This window comes from Emericellopsis cladophorae (assembly GCF_022114955.1).
Source record: "Emericellopsis cladophorae strain MUM 19.33 chromosome Unknown NODE_69_length_108160_cov_118_120611, whole genome shotgun sequence".
NCBI classification, from domain to species: domain Eukaryota; kingdom Fungi; phylum Ascomycota; class Sordariomycetes; order Hypocreales; family Bionectriaceae; genus Emericellopsis; species Emericellopsis cladophorae.
In genome coordinates, this window is record NW_026250994.1 from 27,054 (window position 1) to 43,029 (window position 15,976).

The 15,976-nt window shown below is 56.4% G+C and overlaps 7 protein-coding genes across 7 annotated transcripts; 2 read left to right on the top strand and 5 right to left on the bottom strand.

Moving 5' to 3' along the window:
- Positions 1–115: 115 nt before the first annotated feature.
- Positions 116–2,330, bottom strand: J7T54_000785 (uncharacterized protein; the record flags this gene model as incomplete). Its single annotated transcript, XM_051509761.1, has 6 exons — positions 116–349; positions 405–753; positions 807–1,169; positions 1,217–1,313; positions 1,689–1,812; positions 1,869–2,330. 6 exons carry the CDS (start codon positions 2,328–2,330, stop codon positions 116–118), a joined length of 1,629 nt encoding a protein of 542 aa, XP_051359252.1.
- A 1,425-nt stretch (positions 2,331–3,755) lies between these two features.
- Positions 3,756–5,140, bottom strand: J7T54_000786 (ZIP metal ion transporter; the record flags this gene model as incomplete). Its single annotated transcript, XM_051509762.1, has 4 exons — positions 3,756–3,945; positions 4,003–4,989; positions 5,038–5,054; positions 5,108–5,140. The coding sequence occupies 4 exons, from the start codon at positions 5,138–5,140 to the stop codon at positions 3,756–3,758; spliced, it is 1,227 nt and encodes a 408-aa protein (XP_051359253.1).
- A 552-nt stretch (positions 5,141–5,692) lies between these two features.
- J7T54_000787 (uncharacterized protein) lies at positions 5,693–6,736 on the top strand (the record flags this gene model as incomplete). The annotated part of the gene is made up of 1 exon (XM_051509763.1): positions 5,693–6,736. The coding sequence occupies one exon, from the start codon at positions 5,693–5,695 to the stop codon at positions 6,734–6,736; it is 1,044 nt and encodes a 347-aa protein (XP_051359254.1).
- A 278-nt stretch (positions 6,737–7,014) lies between these two features.
- On the bottom strand, positions 7,015–7,586 carry J7T54_000788 (uncharacterized protein; the record flags this gene model as incomplete). Its single annotated transcript, XM_051509764.1, has 2 exons — positions 7,015–7,479; positions 7,539–7,586. 2 exons carry the CDS (start codon positions 7,584–7,586, stop codon positions 7,015–7,017), a joined length of 513 nt encoding a protein of 170 aa, XP_051359255.1.
- Positions 7,587–9,042: 1,456 nt separating this feature from the next.
- On the bottom strand, positions 9,043–11,639 carry J7T54_000789 (Stress-activated map kinase-interacting protein-like protein; the record flags this gene model as incomplete). Its single annotated transcript, XM_051509765.1, has 3 exons — positions 9,043–9,162; positions 9,223–11,551; positions 11,617–11,639. The coding sequence occupies 3 exons, from the start codon at positions 11,637–11,639 to the stop codon at positions 9,043–9,045; spliced, it is 2,472 nt and encodes an 823-aa protein (XP_051359256.1).
- Positions 11,640–11,961: 322 nt separating this feature from the next.
- Positions 11,962–13,128, top strand: J7T54_000790 (uncharacterized protein; the record flags this gene model as incomplete). The annotated part of the gene is made up of 1 exon (XM_051509766.1): positions 11,962–13,128. The coding sequence occupies one exon, from the start codon at positions 11,962–11,964 to the stop codon at positions 13,126–13,128; it is 1,167 nt and encodes a 388-aa protein (XP_051359257.1).
- Positions 13,129–13,275: 147 nt separating this feature from the next.
- Positions 13,276–14,773, bottom strand: J7T54_000791 (uncharacterized protein; the record flags this gene model as incomplete). The annotated part of the gene is made up of 2 exons (XM_051509767.1): positions 13,276–14,128; positions 14,187–14,773. 2 exons carry the CDS (start codon positions 14,771–14,773, stop codon positions 13,276–13,278), a joined length of 1,440 nt encoding a protein of 479 aa, XP_051359258.1.
- Between the last annotated feature and the right edge of the window lie 1,203 nt (positions 14,774–15,976).

Genomic DNA, 15,976 nt, shown 5'->3' on the forward strand with positions numbered 1-15,976 from the left:
GCCATACAATGCAACACAAAGATCCGTTGTCGGACCAATCCCGAAGACGAGGTACGCCGAGTACTGCTAGAGAAAACTGTGATCGGCAATAATCGATGCACACACAGTTGTTACCTCAGTCTTCGTGGAAGAACGTTTTGTTGCCAGTGGAAGGACCAGCCTCAGCTTCTGTCATGTCGATATCCTGGTCTTGATTTGCCGCCTGGGAGCTGGACCCTGAAGAGGAGGGCTCGGTGTAATCAACCACCATTGCGCTTAGAGGTCGACTTGGATCATCCTCGAGCACGCGCTGTTGGATAGTCGGCGGCCGATCAAAGATCACCTCGTCAGGCGGAGTGAAAGTCCAGACCTCGCTCGGTTAGCACATGGCACGATTATGTCCCAAATCGACCGTCACAACTTACCTCCATCACAGTCCGGCCTTGTCTGAGGGCAAGGGCGACGCATTTCTCAGCTTCAAAAGCAACGCGCCACACAGCTTCACCTTGAGCAATCAGCTCACGCACAAGGAGTCCAGTTTTCAGATCCCAAATCTTGACGCGTCCGTCGCTACCGCCGCTGACGATTCGGGTGTCGTCAAACTGCAGACTGGTCACGCTGTTGTCGTGTGCAGCAAGCCTGTGAATGGGACACATCTTCTCTAGAGACCACACGCGGACAGACCCATCAGACCCGCCCGTGACCAAGGTGTCGCCACGCATCTGTAGCTGGCCGACGAGCGATGTATGACCCTGGAGAATGGCAAGACATTCGCTACGTCTTGTTTAGTTGACTTCAAACCGCTGTATCCCAACGACAAGACTCACCCAGTGAAAGGATCCCAGATTCGGACATTCGTGTCCAGACTGCCGGTCACGACGCGCTTTCCGTCAAAGGCAATGGCGTAAATCTGGCTGAAGTGACCTTGGAGTGTTTGCAGGCAACGACCTTCGGAAATGCTCCACACTCTGGCGAACGTATCGTAGCTACCTGATACGACAATGTCACCGTGGATCTCGAGGCATCTGACACTAGATTGGTGCCCCACCAGGACATTACGGCACAGGCCAGAGCGGATATCCCAGATGCGCAAGGTGGTGTCACGCGAGCCCGAGATGGCGGTGTTCTCGTCCGCCATCTTGAGGCACCGAACAGTCGAGGTGTGTCCGCGCAATGTGTGCAGGCAGTGTCTGCGTTCGTCAGTTTGAGTTGAGAAACCATTTTCCGAAAGACATACCCTGTGCGAAGGTCCCAGACGCGCACGTCTCTGTCGCACCCACCGCTGACCAGCGTGTCTCCCCATGGGACCATAGCCCAGACCCCCATGACATGACCTTGTAGTGTGCGAAGCGTATTGCCCTCCGTATCGAATACATGGATCCTAGCATTATCCAGGGCCAAGATTATGTACTTGGATGTGAGATGGAGACTGGTGACAACGCCTCCTTCCTGTGTTATATTCCGGGCGACGCATGAGCCACCAGATCTCCATGCCGCATCCACAAGGTATCGCTGCTTGAAATGCGATTTGTAAGACCTCATTTTCGGGCGTATTGACCGACTTCCTCCATCGAGCGATCTCGAACCCCCCACATGTGCCGTCACAGGGAGTGCACCGGGGAAGCTCGCAGAGTCGACGTTTGTCAGTGGTTGTATTGCCGGCCGACTGTATCCTCCAGGACTGCCGCTCTCTACCTCGGACATTCTACGTCGGTAGTCGTGCTTCAAGCAGAGATTCTTCCAAGTCATATCGTCGCTCAGTAGGTCGCGCCACCGTGGGGACACTTGCGATGCCCGCGCAAGAACCTTGGGGTCGTCAATGAACGAGAGAATCTGGGACATGTTAGTTCCATGTGGACAGGTGCCACGAGTGCCGCATGTGTACTGACTCGTAGGCAGAGCTCGTCTGGCAAACTGGTGAAAGGGTCTTTTTTCAGCAAAGGGCTGACATGTTGGTGGACGAAGCTCAGTTGCGGACTGGTGCATAGATTCAAGAGATCGGCGAGAATGCGGGTTCGCTGGGGACCAGAGCAGTTCTTAAAGTGCTGCCTAACCTTGGCGAGGAAGAAGTCCTCGTCATCAGCCGCGCCACTCCAATCAGGCTGACAATGTGAAGGACCTGGAGACGCTGCGGGTGTGGGAGGTGGGGGCGGCGATCCCACGAGCTGTTGGTCGAAATCGGCAGCAGGCGTCGACATACTGGGCGTCGGTGGCCCTCGCACATGTCGAGACTGGGTCATCTTGGCTAAGCGAGGGTCTGACATGGAGGCCGATGTGTCAAGGATGAGCTCTTCGCTCAAGGTGCTGCCTCTTCGCTCAGCAAAGCTCAGGGTCCGGCCTGGATCTGACATTGAGGCGGTCTGGGTCGATCTTCGCGCGCCGAAGACTGCAACTGGGGGAGCAGATCTGAACGCTTGCGGCGGTGTTGAGGCTCGTCTATCGTACGCTCCGTCTTCGAGATAGGCGGTGCAGTCGGGCAGGTGTCGAGAGTTCAGAAAGGAGAGGGCCGGGTGTCAGCTGTGTTTGGTACGTTTGGGATGTTTGGCGGTAGCAGGCTGCCCAGCGGGTACAGCGTTTCAACCGGTCAGCAGTGTGGCCCTGGGCAAGGGGCGCGACTGGCGGCTGGTATTCTGCAAACGCGACCTGCGGTTCTGCAGCATCGAAGGGACCTTGTATTGAAGCGGGGATTGTGTAAAGGGTCGATATCGAGGGTGAAATCCGAGGTCGAACGTGGATGTAGGACGTCGAGACAGAGGGAGGAGGGGCGCTAATGGACGGTAACGGCAATGGTGTCACGCATCCAATGGTTGTGAAGCACTGGCGGCAGTGGCCAACAAATGACCTGGAGGCTGATCACCAGAGGAGGGAAGAAGCAGAGGCGAGTCATGCGGTGGAAGGGACTGGACTGCCCCGGACATAACAAGGCCATACCATGGTCTTTGTTGTTAATGATCATGTAATTACTTGTCGTATCTGTCAAAACCTCCATCCACAAACGCAATTGTAGTTAAGGCAAACTTGTTTGGCATTGGAACTCCATCAAAGCGCTCGTCACGTCGGGTACAAGCATCACCCGGAACGCCTGCCGTTGGGGCGCATCCAGACTTCCAGTCGCTAGTGGACAGTGAATGGACAGTGGACACCGCGGCGGCTGCTTCCTGCGGGCCGTACGTGGTCCAAACTGAATTAGCGGCTGCGCAAGAAGCCAGTCCATTTGAGTGAGTTCTTTAACCTGACCACGAATCGTCTTGCCATACAGGAAGAGCGCAAGGGTACTTACTAACTTACCTAGGGCTTCGTTAGGATTGACTGGCGTAGCTAGCGTGCTCTCCTTCTGCCATGATATTTGACTTGCGTATGAAGTTAGTTGCCTGTCTAGGCTCGAATGGCTTCGGTCTGCTTACCCTATGTGCATGTTTTCATGAGAATTCACTGGAATCTGAACGCATGAACCTACGAGTCCCATCAAGAGTAGAAAGACCGTACTTGCTGTAAATAATGTGAGGGCATGGGGAGCATTCGTTCTGTATCTTTCTGATATTGACAACTAGTCCAGCCGCAAGAGCAAAACGAGGTTCCGTTACACCAAGCCATTTGTAAAATAAAGACGGCTGCATCAACGAAACGCCGTGCTGGGTCATGCCAGTTTCAGATGTGCAATTACCCCAAGGGGAAATTATCCAAGCAATACTCTACAATGCATCTCGCCAATGTTCTATGCCATGGGATATATAAACTTCGAAAAGGTACCAGTAATCAAAGGGACCTCTCCTGGATCAATGATGATGATGACCAAACTGTGTGAGCAGAGGCAAAAGCATGCCAACCATGGTCACAAGAGTGTCCCTCATCTGCGGACCCTGGGGTTTCTCGTGCGCTTGGCCTCCAATACTCGTGTAGCCATTCGAACCGTGGCTTTCATGTCCGCCGTGTTCACTCTCTTGCATCGCATGCATGGCCACATACCTAGGTGGACAGCGTCAGTCAAGCGAATTTCGCGCCCTTGAAACCAAGTAAACTTACAAGAATGTGCCGCCGGAGAACAGCAGCAGCATGCCAGTCCACCAGTTCGAGTCCTCGCCGCCGCCGCCACCGCCCAACATGGTAACGAGCATCCACGTGGCAAGGGCCCCGACGGGGGCAGCCAAGCTGAACACCATGAGGTGCGCCCTAGCCGCTCGCTTGGAAAGCCCCTGGTGCAAAAGCACGCTCGTCAAGCCAAACGCTGCAGGTGCCTTGTGGATCATGATGGCAAAGAAGATGACGAGACTCAGCTTGGTGTCCTCCGTTGTGGAGCTGGCACCCATGGCGATGCCATCAGCTGCCGCGTGGATGACAAGTCCCAGTGTCGTCGCCATGCTGCGAGCGGGAGGTGAGCCGCCAGACGTTGCCTCGACGTCGTTGCTCGATGCAGTCGGCGAGCCAGGCGCATTGCCATTGAGGTTTTCCAGTGAGACGTGCAGAGTCGCTGGGACGCTGTTTCGTGAAGAGGAGGCGTGCTGCGGCAGGCGATCGATGAGGAACATGAGGACGAACCCGAGAATAAGCGATAAGCCAACTTGAAAGGATGGGAATTCGGCATGGTCATGTTCCTCGCCGTCGGCGTGGTCGTGCTCATTCTCATTCTCATGCTCATGCTCATGCTCATGCTCATGCTCATGATCATGCTCGTGCATATGGTCGTGCTCATGATCGTGATCGTCGTGGGCGTCGCTGCGCAACGCCATGGCCTCTGCTTCGCTGGCAATATCGACAGCCGGCTCCGCAAAGCGCACTTTGGGCAGCGGTACGCCCAAGCCAACACCCAGATCCCACGGGCTCCTCTCGGCAACAGATCGAATCCTGTGGGTGTGCACTCCTTCGCTTGGGGATGCGACAGCGCCAATGCCTTCTGGGATGATGACGATCATGGAGGTGCCGACCAAAACACCCACGCCCAGCGCCGACAAGAGCCGGAGCTGCGACGAGGTCAGCGTAAAGGTTAATGGGACAGCGCCAGCCAAGAAAGATCTATTTCGTCAGTTTGCGCCATGGTGAATACTGTTGCGAGGGACATACGCCGCGGCCATGACCACCTGTTCCAACTGTTAGCAAATGCCATCATTCTGTCCCGATGTGATCAACTTACGCTCAACGCGAGCAATACTATGAGGCCACCCATCTTCTCGGATATTTGCACCCGACAGCTAGAATGAAAAAGATGTTCAAGGGGTTAAGAAGGACGGCCAGCACATCGCACACAATTGAATGGCGATTGAATGGCGAGCTATCAAGGTTCACAATGCAAGCTGTCCACGAAATTATTGAAGGGATGCGACCCGCGTAAGCTTGAAGGTACAGTAGGCCAGCAATTGGCTGCGGAGCTCAGAGGACCCCTGGAATCAGCCCCACCGTCGTCGGCGAAAGTTGAAACAGCGACAGTAGGAGGCCAGAATTATGGTGGCAGAAGAAGGTGGAATCGGAAGAGGATGTCTGTGGGTTTTGTAGAATTCATTCGTACCGTAGTAAAAGACATGGGGAATTTGGGACGCGTCAAATACGAACTGTGACCTGCTGGTATTAATAGTGCAGCGGACAGATTGGTGGGGCTGCTAGCTCCCGCCAAAGCATGACGCACTTCTGCAATCCATTTCCGCGAATCGCCAGCGGAACCATCCTTCTTCAAGAGTCAGTAACGCAGAACCACGTCCGGTTGGCATAACATGGCACCACAATGACCGAAGAAAAGAGGTCGCCTAGGCGAAGACACATCCTCTCGTCTATCAACCCCGAAAGCGACGATCCTACGCCTCATCGCATGCGACCAAGGTGGCACTCGCGCTCGCCAACCTCAACACACACGGAGCGAGACAGCGACAGGCGGAAAGAGGATGGCGACGATGGCGACACAAACGATCCTGAAGACACAACAAAACCTCGGCGATCGAAACTCAAGTTGAAAGACCACAAGTCTTCCCGTCGGCGCAAACGCTCGCGCTCGCCACGGGACGAGTCGTCTGGTGGCTCACATCGCAGCCGTCATCACCGCTCTCATCGGCATCGCCCGCGACTTCATCGGACGCCCAGTCCCAATCCCTACGAGCCTCCTCCGCTGTCACCAAATGCCGCCTTTCGCGAATCACTCTTCGATGCGTTGGCCGACGAGGAAGGAGCGGACTACTGGGAGGCTGTTTACGGCCAGCCCGTTCACGTATACCCACCCGAGGAGAAGGAGAATCCGCAAGGCGAGCTGGAGCGCATGTCGGAGGAGGAGTACGCGACCTATGTGCGTCAGCGCATGTGGGAGAAGACGCACGCCGGACTACTAGAGGAGCGCGAGAAACGCAAAGAGGCGCAGAAGAGGAAGGAAGAAGAGAAAGCTAGGCACAAAAAGTGGGAGAAGGATGTCGAAGAGAGTCTCAAACGAGGCGAGGAGAGGCGTGAGAGGAGACGTTGGCACGACAAGTGGGAAGCCTATGAGGAGGCATGGAACAATTGGGACGGCACGCCGTCGACCCTCGCCTGGCCGACGGAATCTGGGAACGGGACAGATGTGGAAGAGAAAGCCGTCCGGGCCTTCTTCATCCATGGCCTCAAGCTGAAAGAAGTGGGGGAAACGGCTTTTGCAGCGCGGTTGAGGGAGGAGCGCGTCCGTTGGCATCCGGACAAGATTCAGCAGCGGACGGGTGGGCAAGCCGATGAGACGACGATGCGCAATGTCACAGCCACATTCCAGATTATAGACCGGTTGTGGGGAGAGACGAGAGCAAAGCAATGAGTAAAGACACATTGCTAACACGAGTATTTCAAAGCATAGCCATAGCAGTACGGCGTCGGGCAGAATTTGATCATGCTCTTTTTATGGACTTTAATAATAAAGGTAGTTGGCTGGTACTTTTGAGAGTATATATTAACTTGATAGCAAAATTAGGCCGTCATGAACTGCGCAGCAGTTCGCTGTGGGGTATTAAATGGCTCCCTCGACTCCACTGATATCCTCGTGTGCAATGCATAACTTCTTATCCGTACATGAATTTCCCATTGGTTCGTTGTTGGTTACAAGTTCATGAAGACGGCGACACCACCGGCGAGACCCGCGAAGCCGAGAGCAGCGACCTGCATAACACCAGCATCCTCGCCGTCACCACCATCATTGTTGTTGTCGTCGTCATTGTCCTGCGCATCCTCAATGGCATCGCTGGCCCTGGAGACGGCGTCGTTGGCCGCCTCGCTGGCCTCGCCGATGAGCGAGGTGACGCGGGCGGCGGCTTCCCCAGAGGCAGTGGCGGCAATATCCGAGTAGGACTCGAGGATGTCTTCGTACTTGGCGGAGACGGACGCGAGCGCGTCGCTCCAGTACGAGGCGGCGTCACCGGTGACCTCAGCGACGATCTCGTCGAACTCGGTGTGGATGTTGTCGACAATGTCGCTGAAGCCATTGCCAACGTCGGAGAAGATGTCCTCACCGATGGACTGGATGTCCTCACCGACGGACTGGATATCGTCGACGACGTCCTGGCCCTGTAGGAAGAAGAAGAGTCAGCACGCCCGATCACAGTACTATTGTGGGCTGTACGAACCTTGGCAAGGGCGAGAAGGCCGGCAAACGCAACAGGAGTGAACTTCATCTTGATGGTGTTGTGTCGTAGGGTTTGTGTGTCGGGATGGGAGGTGGTGTTGGTTTGTACTGGGAAGGACTGAGACGAGTGTCGAAGATGTGAGGGCGGGCTATGTGAGATGCGCGGAATATAAGAACAGGATGGACGAAGAAACTCCGGGGGAAAAGACTTTATATCAACCTCTGACGGATCGTTCAATTGGAATGCAGATGGTATCACCCGTGGTGCAGCGCCTACCTGCTGAGCCCTGTCGCGATGGCGTAAGGTAGGCGTCTGGGGCAAGGCTGGGCCCGCCAACCCCCTGTCTCACCAGCCACTGGCAACTTGGCAGGGCGCAGAAAGGGGCTCAATGTTTCCCGAAGGGGCTTAGTTTGTCATCCCTGTCGGCGAGCCATTCTCCTGTAATTACGTAGTAGTAGGAAGTGCCTCTGCTTCATCACAGCAGTGGTCGAATGGCAGGCATTAAGGTCTTGTCCCTGGCAGTGTCGATCGCCCTGACGTATACGTGTTTCATCCTCACGGGGGAATTGATGCTCAAACAAAAAACGGCCGAAAGGAGCGCGGACAAGCGAGTGCCGTGTAATGACAGCCGTTGAGGCACGGGGGATGTGGTGAGGTGGGCGTGAGCATGCGCACCTTGCACGTTGCGTCACCAACAATCTGGACCTGCAGTGGGGGCCTGTTCGATCTACATGTACGTGTACTCCGTACATAGGTCTGTGACATCGGTCCTGTTCAAGTCAACAACTGTACTAGTAACCTAACGTTAGCTGGTCAAATCAATCAATAGCACACGGAGTTTGCTCCGTACATGCTGCGTCATGTCACTCTAAGCGAGGCAGATTCTCAAGGATACGCGGTATCGAGACAGAGCCATCTCAAAGAAAAGCCTCTCCTAGACTAGACCGTCAGACAATGTTCCCCGTACATCTATAGTTACTGCCCATCGAGCCGCGACTGCCCGGCGCCTCTTGCTGTAACCAGACAGCCTGAGGGCGTGTCCGAAGTGGCGGGCCAGCTTGCGTGGCCTTCCGTCGTGGGTGCTTGCGGCATCGAGTTCGACACTCTGGTGTCTTGACGGAGGAGCCACAGTCCGTAATAGTGGCTGGGCGTACGCCATGATTACTCGCGTCACCGGGCCATTCATGGTGCACCGATCTCTCAATGGATTATCATCAAGGTTCAAGTGTGATACGTAGTTTTCGCTAACAACATCGACCGGCTTGGCGTACGCCATTTACCTGGGACATGTATCCCGTCGGAGGATGGAACTGTGATCGTGAGAGATCTTACGCGACCTACGTACGTACTTCATAGTGACGCGCTGGTAGAGCTCTTAACATGGTTATGCTTAAGCTCATCAGTGAGTTAGTTGACTGTCCCCACATCCGCAGTGCAAGCAAGTTCCGACCGCCTTCACGACATGGCATTTACCACGCAGCGACCGCGCCCGCCCATTTGTGCATCAGACATCCCGATACGGCGAGATGCCCTTCATGAGCTCCCCCACAATCTCATCTGCCTCGTCTGCGCCCTTGGTCTCAAAGTCGTACCGCTTACTCTCGGTCGCCCTGTACACTACGAGCTGCTTTCGCGTCAGCAACGTGGCTCACAGGCACGGGGTTAGATGGAGACGCTGGCCTACCTTGACATTGGTCGGATGTTTTCGCGGCACCTTGCACCCAACGACGTTGCTAAAGTGCACCGTTGTCGTCTTGCCCCCACCGTCCGTCAAGGCCTTGCCCCCGGACGAGGGCACAATGTGAATGTACTCGCCGTCAATCACCAGGATCCGCTCGCTCATGCCCACGAGGCGCATCGGCTGCTTGCGCCACACAGTGTACTTTTTGTAGTTGGCATGGCCCAGCTCGTCCTGCTTGGCGATCTCGCGCGCCAGCGGGTGCGGGCCCAGCATCTGCTGCGCCTTCCTCACCTTGCGGCCCTGGTACGACATGCCATCGGCCCCCGGGGCCTTGGGCGATGCGCTCCCTGGCGAGCCTGTCATGGTGAGCGGCCCGTCTGTGGCGAAGCGGCGTCGGTAGAGCTCCAGGTCGGAGACGTTGCCAATGGACGACACGGGGCGATCGATCATAACGACCGCCCCGGACCCTGGCAGCTTCAACACGTGGTTGCCCTTGTCGAGCTGTCGCTTGCGGCAGACGGCCTCGAGCACCTCGGCGAGGTATGTCTCCGTCGTCACGTCGACCGTCACCATCTGCCCCGGTGCCGTGTCGGATGACATGATGTGGATGCGAAGCAGCTTCTGCTGGCCACGCGAGGCGTTGTTCATGACTGCCGGCACAGCTGGCGCGTCCGCAAGAGGCGTGCTCGTGTTCATGCGGAAGGTAGTTGTGATGGGGTTGTGTCGAGGTCGAGCGGGTGCTAGCACTTTCGTCGTGTTCACAACGCCAGTCATGTCGTTGGGTATGGCATCCTCGGCATGTGGCGTCTCTGGCGCCGATTGTGATGATGTTTGCTCTTCCTCCTCTTGTTGGGGCGTTAACGCCTGATTCTCCTCAAACTCGTCGTTCGAGGCGACGACTAGAGCGAATTCGTCGTACGCTGTCGAATTAGACCGCATGCGGCCGCCGCCCCTGGCATTCGCATTGTTCACGGTGGTAAAGGATATTAGGGGTTTCGTCCGCTCAAAGGGCGGGAAGTCGTCGTCCACCTCTCCGCCCTCTTCGACCATGCGCAGCGTAAACCAGTTGATGTTCAGCTTGCCTGGCGCCAGGCTAGGCGCGCGCCTTTCTTCATTGTACCGGTATAGACTCAGCCCGATGAGATCCGCCACGGTGACTTGCCTCTCGGCACTCTGCCCATCGTGCACGCGCGGTCGGATGAGCACCTCGAACGCGGTCTCGGGATCCTCGGAGAAGGCAGGATAGATGCGCACTTTGATAGAGCTCTGGGTCCCCTGGCCACTAAAGTGCGCAAACTTCTGAAAGGGCACACTAGACTTGTGCTCCTTGGCCTTGAGCGCTGCCGACAGTAGACTCCTTGGCGGGGCCACGCTTAGCGGCCTGATCATGCTCATCGGTCTCGGCGGCGGCAGCGCGGACATGACAATAGGCCTGGTCGGCGGTTTTGATTTCCGTATCGTAGATTGCCGCATGAGATGTTTCGGAGGTGTCCCGACTACCTGTCTCGTGGGAGACGCTGCAATTGGCATTTCTGTAGGGTCCAGGATGGAGGCCGAGTCTATGCTCCCGACGTAGTCCAGCTCTGAGCCCTCATCCGAGTCATCCTCTTCCTCCTCGGGCAGCAGTCGCGTGTCCGCCCGCTTGATGCCAGGCGAAGGTTCCTCCTCCTGAATCCTCTCCTGCAGTCTCACGGTCTTCAACGCGGCTCTCGAGTCTGCCCTGCGCCGCTGCACTGCGTCAAGCTCATTCTCTGACGACATCTCGCTGCTGGTGACTGTGTCGCGCCGCATCCGCCCCTTGCCATTGGCAGCATCCAGCGCTGACTGAGATCCTCGCCTGCGCGATCGTGGTGACGGGGCCGTAAGGGGCTGCTTCTGTGTCTGCGTGGGTGACGAGCCTGAGCGGTTCCGGACCGGCATCTTGGCGAACTTGATCTGCTGCGCCGCTCTATGGTCGGTATCATCGTCGCTCTCGTCGCTGAGGTCGCTGCTGTCGTCCTCTTCCATCTGCTCCCTGCGTCGCCTGCGCTTTGTGGCTGCGACACCCGGACCAACCGTGTCAGCACCTCCGCTCGTCAGCATACCGGCGCCGTCGTACTCGCCATCTTCGAGGGTCAGGCCTTGGTGTCGTGGGGCCTGAAAGTATTCGGACGCGACGGCGGTAGGGATCGGCGGGGAGTGTGTTCGTTTGTGGTAGGTCGAGTTGGGGCGCCAACCGGCGGCTTTGAAGGCGGCCGAGGTGACGAAGCCCTCGTCAATGGTCAGGAGTCGCTCGCCGACGCCATCTGCAATTTCGTTGAGGTAGCTAGTCCGCAGCTGGTATGCGACAAGCCTGCCAATGTCAGAAACCATGCCGACATGTCCATTGTTGGGGAGGGCAGGGGAGGGGAGGCTCACTCGTCGAGCTGGATAACCGACATGACGGTATAGGTGGCCTATGCTGGCTGTAACAGGACAATGGAAATCATCTCTGAGACTCGGCCGTCTCCTTGTGATCGCGCGACGTTAACAGACCGTCGCTATAATGAAGCGAGTCCAATTCATGGGATGTACTCCGTAGATGGTGATCGTGGGGTAACAGTTAGTGAATGGCATTCCCAGGAATCGACATGGAGGTCGCAGCGCAGCAGCTGCCGGCCGATAAGCTGATAAAACATTTCTTCCCTCTTGGTCCAACAACGCGCAACGTCATTTGTTGCACCTCACCATTTGCTTCACCATCACACCCATATTATCATCAAGATGGGCCTTGTCGATTATTCAGAGTCCGAGTCCGAGACAGAGGCGCCTCCTGCCAAGACGCCGCCAGCGCCCAGGACGACTACTACCACCGGCAAGAAGCCATTCCAGAAAGTCGTCGATCGATCCAACCCAGGCAAAATCCTCGTCAACCTTCCCTCTGGGTCCAGCGCTGGGCCGTCCTCGGACGAACCACCAGCCAAACGCGCTCGTACGGGCGATGCAGCAGGAGGAGGTCGCTTCTCTGGCTTCAACTCGTTTCTGCCACCGCCCAAGAATGCGAACAAGACCCCGACTGTCGCATCCTCGAGTGGAGGAGTCAAGCCCAAGCCAGGCGTCAACCTGAAGACGAGTGCAGCCCCAGGTTTCAGTCGCGACTTTGACGACGCGAACGAGGTGGAGGGAGGAGGAGCACCCGCAGGCGACACGGTATCGCATCGCGGTACCAACGGACCTACTATCCCAGTGGAACAGAAGCCAGCTGAGGAAGTCAAGTTGGTGGGCAAGCCAATGATGTTCAGACCACTGTCTGTCTCTCGCAATCCAAAGAAAAAGCCAAAGGCATATCCTGCAACACCTGCGAAGCCTGCAGTCTCTGCTCCCGTGGCTACGCCTGCTCCGTCGTCCAAACCACAAGATGCTCCGCAGGTCGAACCTCCCAAGAAGACGTCGCTGTTCTCATTGCATCCCGAAGAAGACCCAGGACCGACCACAGCTGCTGCGAGCAACGGCGCATATCAGCCTCTCTTCGCGTCAGAGACGGAAGCCTACCAGCCCACCGCAGAGGAGGTGGCCGAGTACGCCTCTTACGCTGGTTCTGGGCCTCCTGTCGATACTGGACCCCAAGAAGAGTCCCTCGACATCGTCGCCAACGATCTGAACCTCTCGGCCGCCGAGAGACGCGAGTTGTTTGGTCGAAGTGGGAATGCCGGGCGGACTGCAAAGAACGTCATCAACTTCAACATGGACAAGGAATACCAGCACAACGAGTCAATGCGCGCTGCAGGCGATCAGCAGATTCACAATCCTGTGCGCTCGATACAGGGTGGAGGCAAGCACAGTCTGCAAAAGCTGGTCTCCAACGTGCAGAACCAGCGCGAAGCCTTGGAAGACAGCTTTGCCAAGGGGAAGAACAATCGCAAGGAGGCGTCCGGACGGTACGGCTGGTGATGCTTCATCTCGACTGCTGGGGGAAACTCGTGACTCTTGTTCATCATTTGCAAAACGCAACGCTACTCATGGTATACCTATCGACACGACGCCGGTGTAAAGCAATATTTCTTCCCATTCGACAGACAATGGCCCTCGTCCGCCTCCTCACCAGGTCTCAATCGCAGCTTGCTTCGCTCCTTGGAATGCGTCGTCGACCATCAGGAATCCCCACTCTCCTCTCGTTGTCGGGGATATGTCATCATAGCCGTTCGGCGTCATCGATCCCAGCCTCATGGAGCTGCGCTCCGGACTGAGGACACCAGCCGTCATGATTTCATCAATGGACGATGTCGGCCAAAATTGCACCATGTGCGCTGGCTGGTCGGTTGCTTTTGCCGTGCGGGCACTGTCGTTGTCTTGGTCCCCTTGTCCGTCCTCCCCTGGTGACCTGAGCTTAGCCGGCAGCGGGTCAAAGTTGGTCTGCAGCTTGAGGACGGGTGTTTTGGGCGTGGCACGTCGACTGGCGTCCCTGGTCATTTCGATTTCCACCATGGGCTCGTTCAGCTCATCGTCTATCTCTGTGCCATCGTCGCTGTCATGGTCAAACTCGGATCTGATGATGGGTTCTGCGAAAGGCTCGGATTCGATTTTCGGCATGCCCGAGATGGCCCCTACTGCGTCCAGACCACCGTAGGCTCTCTTGTACATCTCGTCGAGATCGCGCAGAGCCCAGTCTGAGATGCGCAGCCAGTCGTATGATCTCAGCAGCTCGACCTTGGTGACCTTTCTGCCGTTATTAGCAATCACCAATCGACGCAGCTCATCGACCGCGTCCTCAAGACGCATTAGCGAGCCCGTCCTTGCGTATGCCGACAAGGCAGCCTTGAGGCTATAGAGACCATCGAGCGCCACCAGCGTCAACCCTTCCGACTTGAACATGACGTCGTTCTGGATGATGGACTGGTGTATAAGCTGTGCGTTCAGCCCACACATGGAGGAATTCATCGGGGAGGGCAAGCTGTCGCTGTTGGGGTTTCAATTTTCCGTCTCCAGACGCATCAGGGGCTGTCACTTACTTCAGCTCATGTCGATGACTTGCCTTGTCAAAGGCAATGCGCAGCTCCTTCTCCTCGCGCAATGGTAGTCCGGCCGGTTGGATGAACCACATAGTGCCCGAGCTGCTCATTATGGGCGCAGTACCATCAGTTGTGATCGAAGATGCGGTGCAGGGTGTCATGGGAGGCGGCGACATGGGCGTCTTTGGTGTCAACGGGGTCGTTGCCCACCTCGGTCGTCCAAAGCTGAGCCCTGAAAATGGTGTCGAAGGCGACGCAAGGGGCGCGGATGTGGTGTCGATGTTGAGCCGCAGGGGCTTGCTGAACGACCGGCTGCGGACGATATGCTTCAGCGCTGCGACGGGCGAGGAGAAACGCGGCGAGCTGGGTGGGGGTGGGACAGCAAGGCCAGGCGAGCCCAACGGCGGAATCGTGGGCGGTAGCTGGTAGTCTCTGCGAGCCACGACAAGAGTGATGTGCATGGCTTTCTTGGCGAGGCGACCCGAAGCTTGCTCAAGAGCTGGCGTGAGGTGAGGCGGCAGATGATGGGCATTGAGCAGCGAGGTGCCAGCCTCCAGTGGCGACGAGATGCGTTCCTTGAGAGACATGGCAGTGAGTACCGGAAGGCAGATAAAACTCAAAGGGACAAACAAGATTCAGTGCACGACTGGATATCTGAAGATGGATGGATCAAGAGAGTTTTGCCGTGAGTCTGTCTGTCTGCGTTCCAGCCGAGGAAACAAACCGTCAGGGTGGGAACCCAAGACAAGTTATACCTAAGGTACATCCACGTCGCTCTCCTCCTGATCTTCGAAACTGCCGTACCTGCATGATCAGAAACACGAAACACTAGGGCAGCCCCAAGTTCCTGAAACGCGTTTCTATAAACAGATACCACGCTGTGTGCCTTTGCCTTTCTATCTGCATTGCCGCGCCGGAGAGGGGGCCTGGCCGATGCAGCAGCTGTGCGACTTCTCTCTGCCCATGCCCACGAGAACATCATCACCATCACAATCCTCGAACATCAAAAGCAAGGTCCACCATTCGTCACAGGCGTCTAGGCGGTCCCTCATGCACGTTCATGGACCAGTTACCGAACGCGCGGTGTCTGTTAGCCGCCCAGCGGCTACATCCGCTTCTATTTATGGCAGCGGGGGAAAAGGCTTGATTGGGTGTGGATGAGGGGGAAGAGGGACTGGAGCTAGCCTCCGCGATCATCAACAACAGTATTTAGTTATCGTCTGGTACTACCACAGCGCGGGCGTCCAAATCCGAAAATGTATTTTTGGGTGATCTTGGCCCTGCGTGATCGCCGTGTCGATCGCGTCCTCGAGGAGGAGATGGAATAACCGTGCTGCAAGCTATATTCGTGCTGTGACACAACTTGCTCGCTTGGTCTGCACGCGGCTTGTGTTTTCTTATGCTTCCAGCCATCTGTCAACCTGGCCTGGTCTGGTTTGGCCCGACCTGGCCTGGCTTTTTCCTAGGCGAAACAGACGTTCTGTTGGGACTAGGAAGAAGAGTCAACCGACCAAAAATAGTATCTTTGACATGATCGGTGTGATCGTCAGTTGGTTGCTTGCGCCTGGCTATCCAAGGGTCAGTCAGCTATGAGTTCGAGCGCACAAGCGGCTCGCGGGCCCTCGACCGTGCCAACAATGGATGGCACTTGAAATAGAACAGCAATAATTAATGAGAAACAACCAGCCTGTCTGTGGTCAAATGCCATGTTATTGTGCCTCGCTAGTTACACATCAGAAGTCGACCGCGCTCATAACTCGGCACTACGTATGTGAGACCTTGCCAACGCC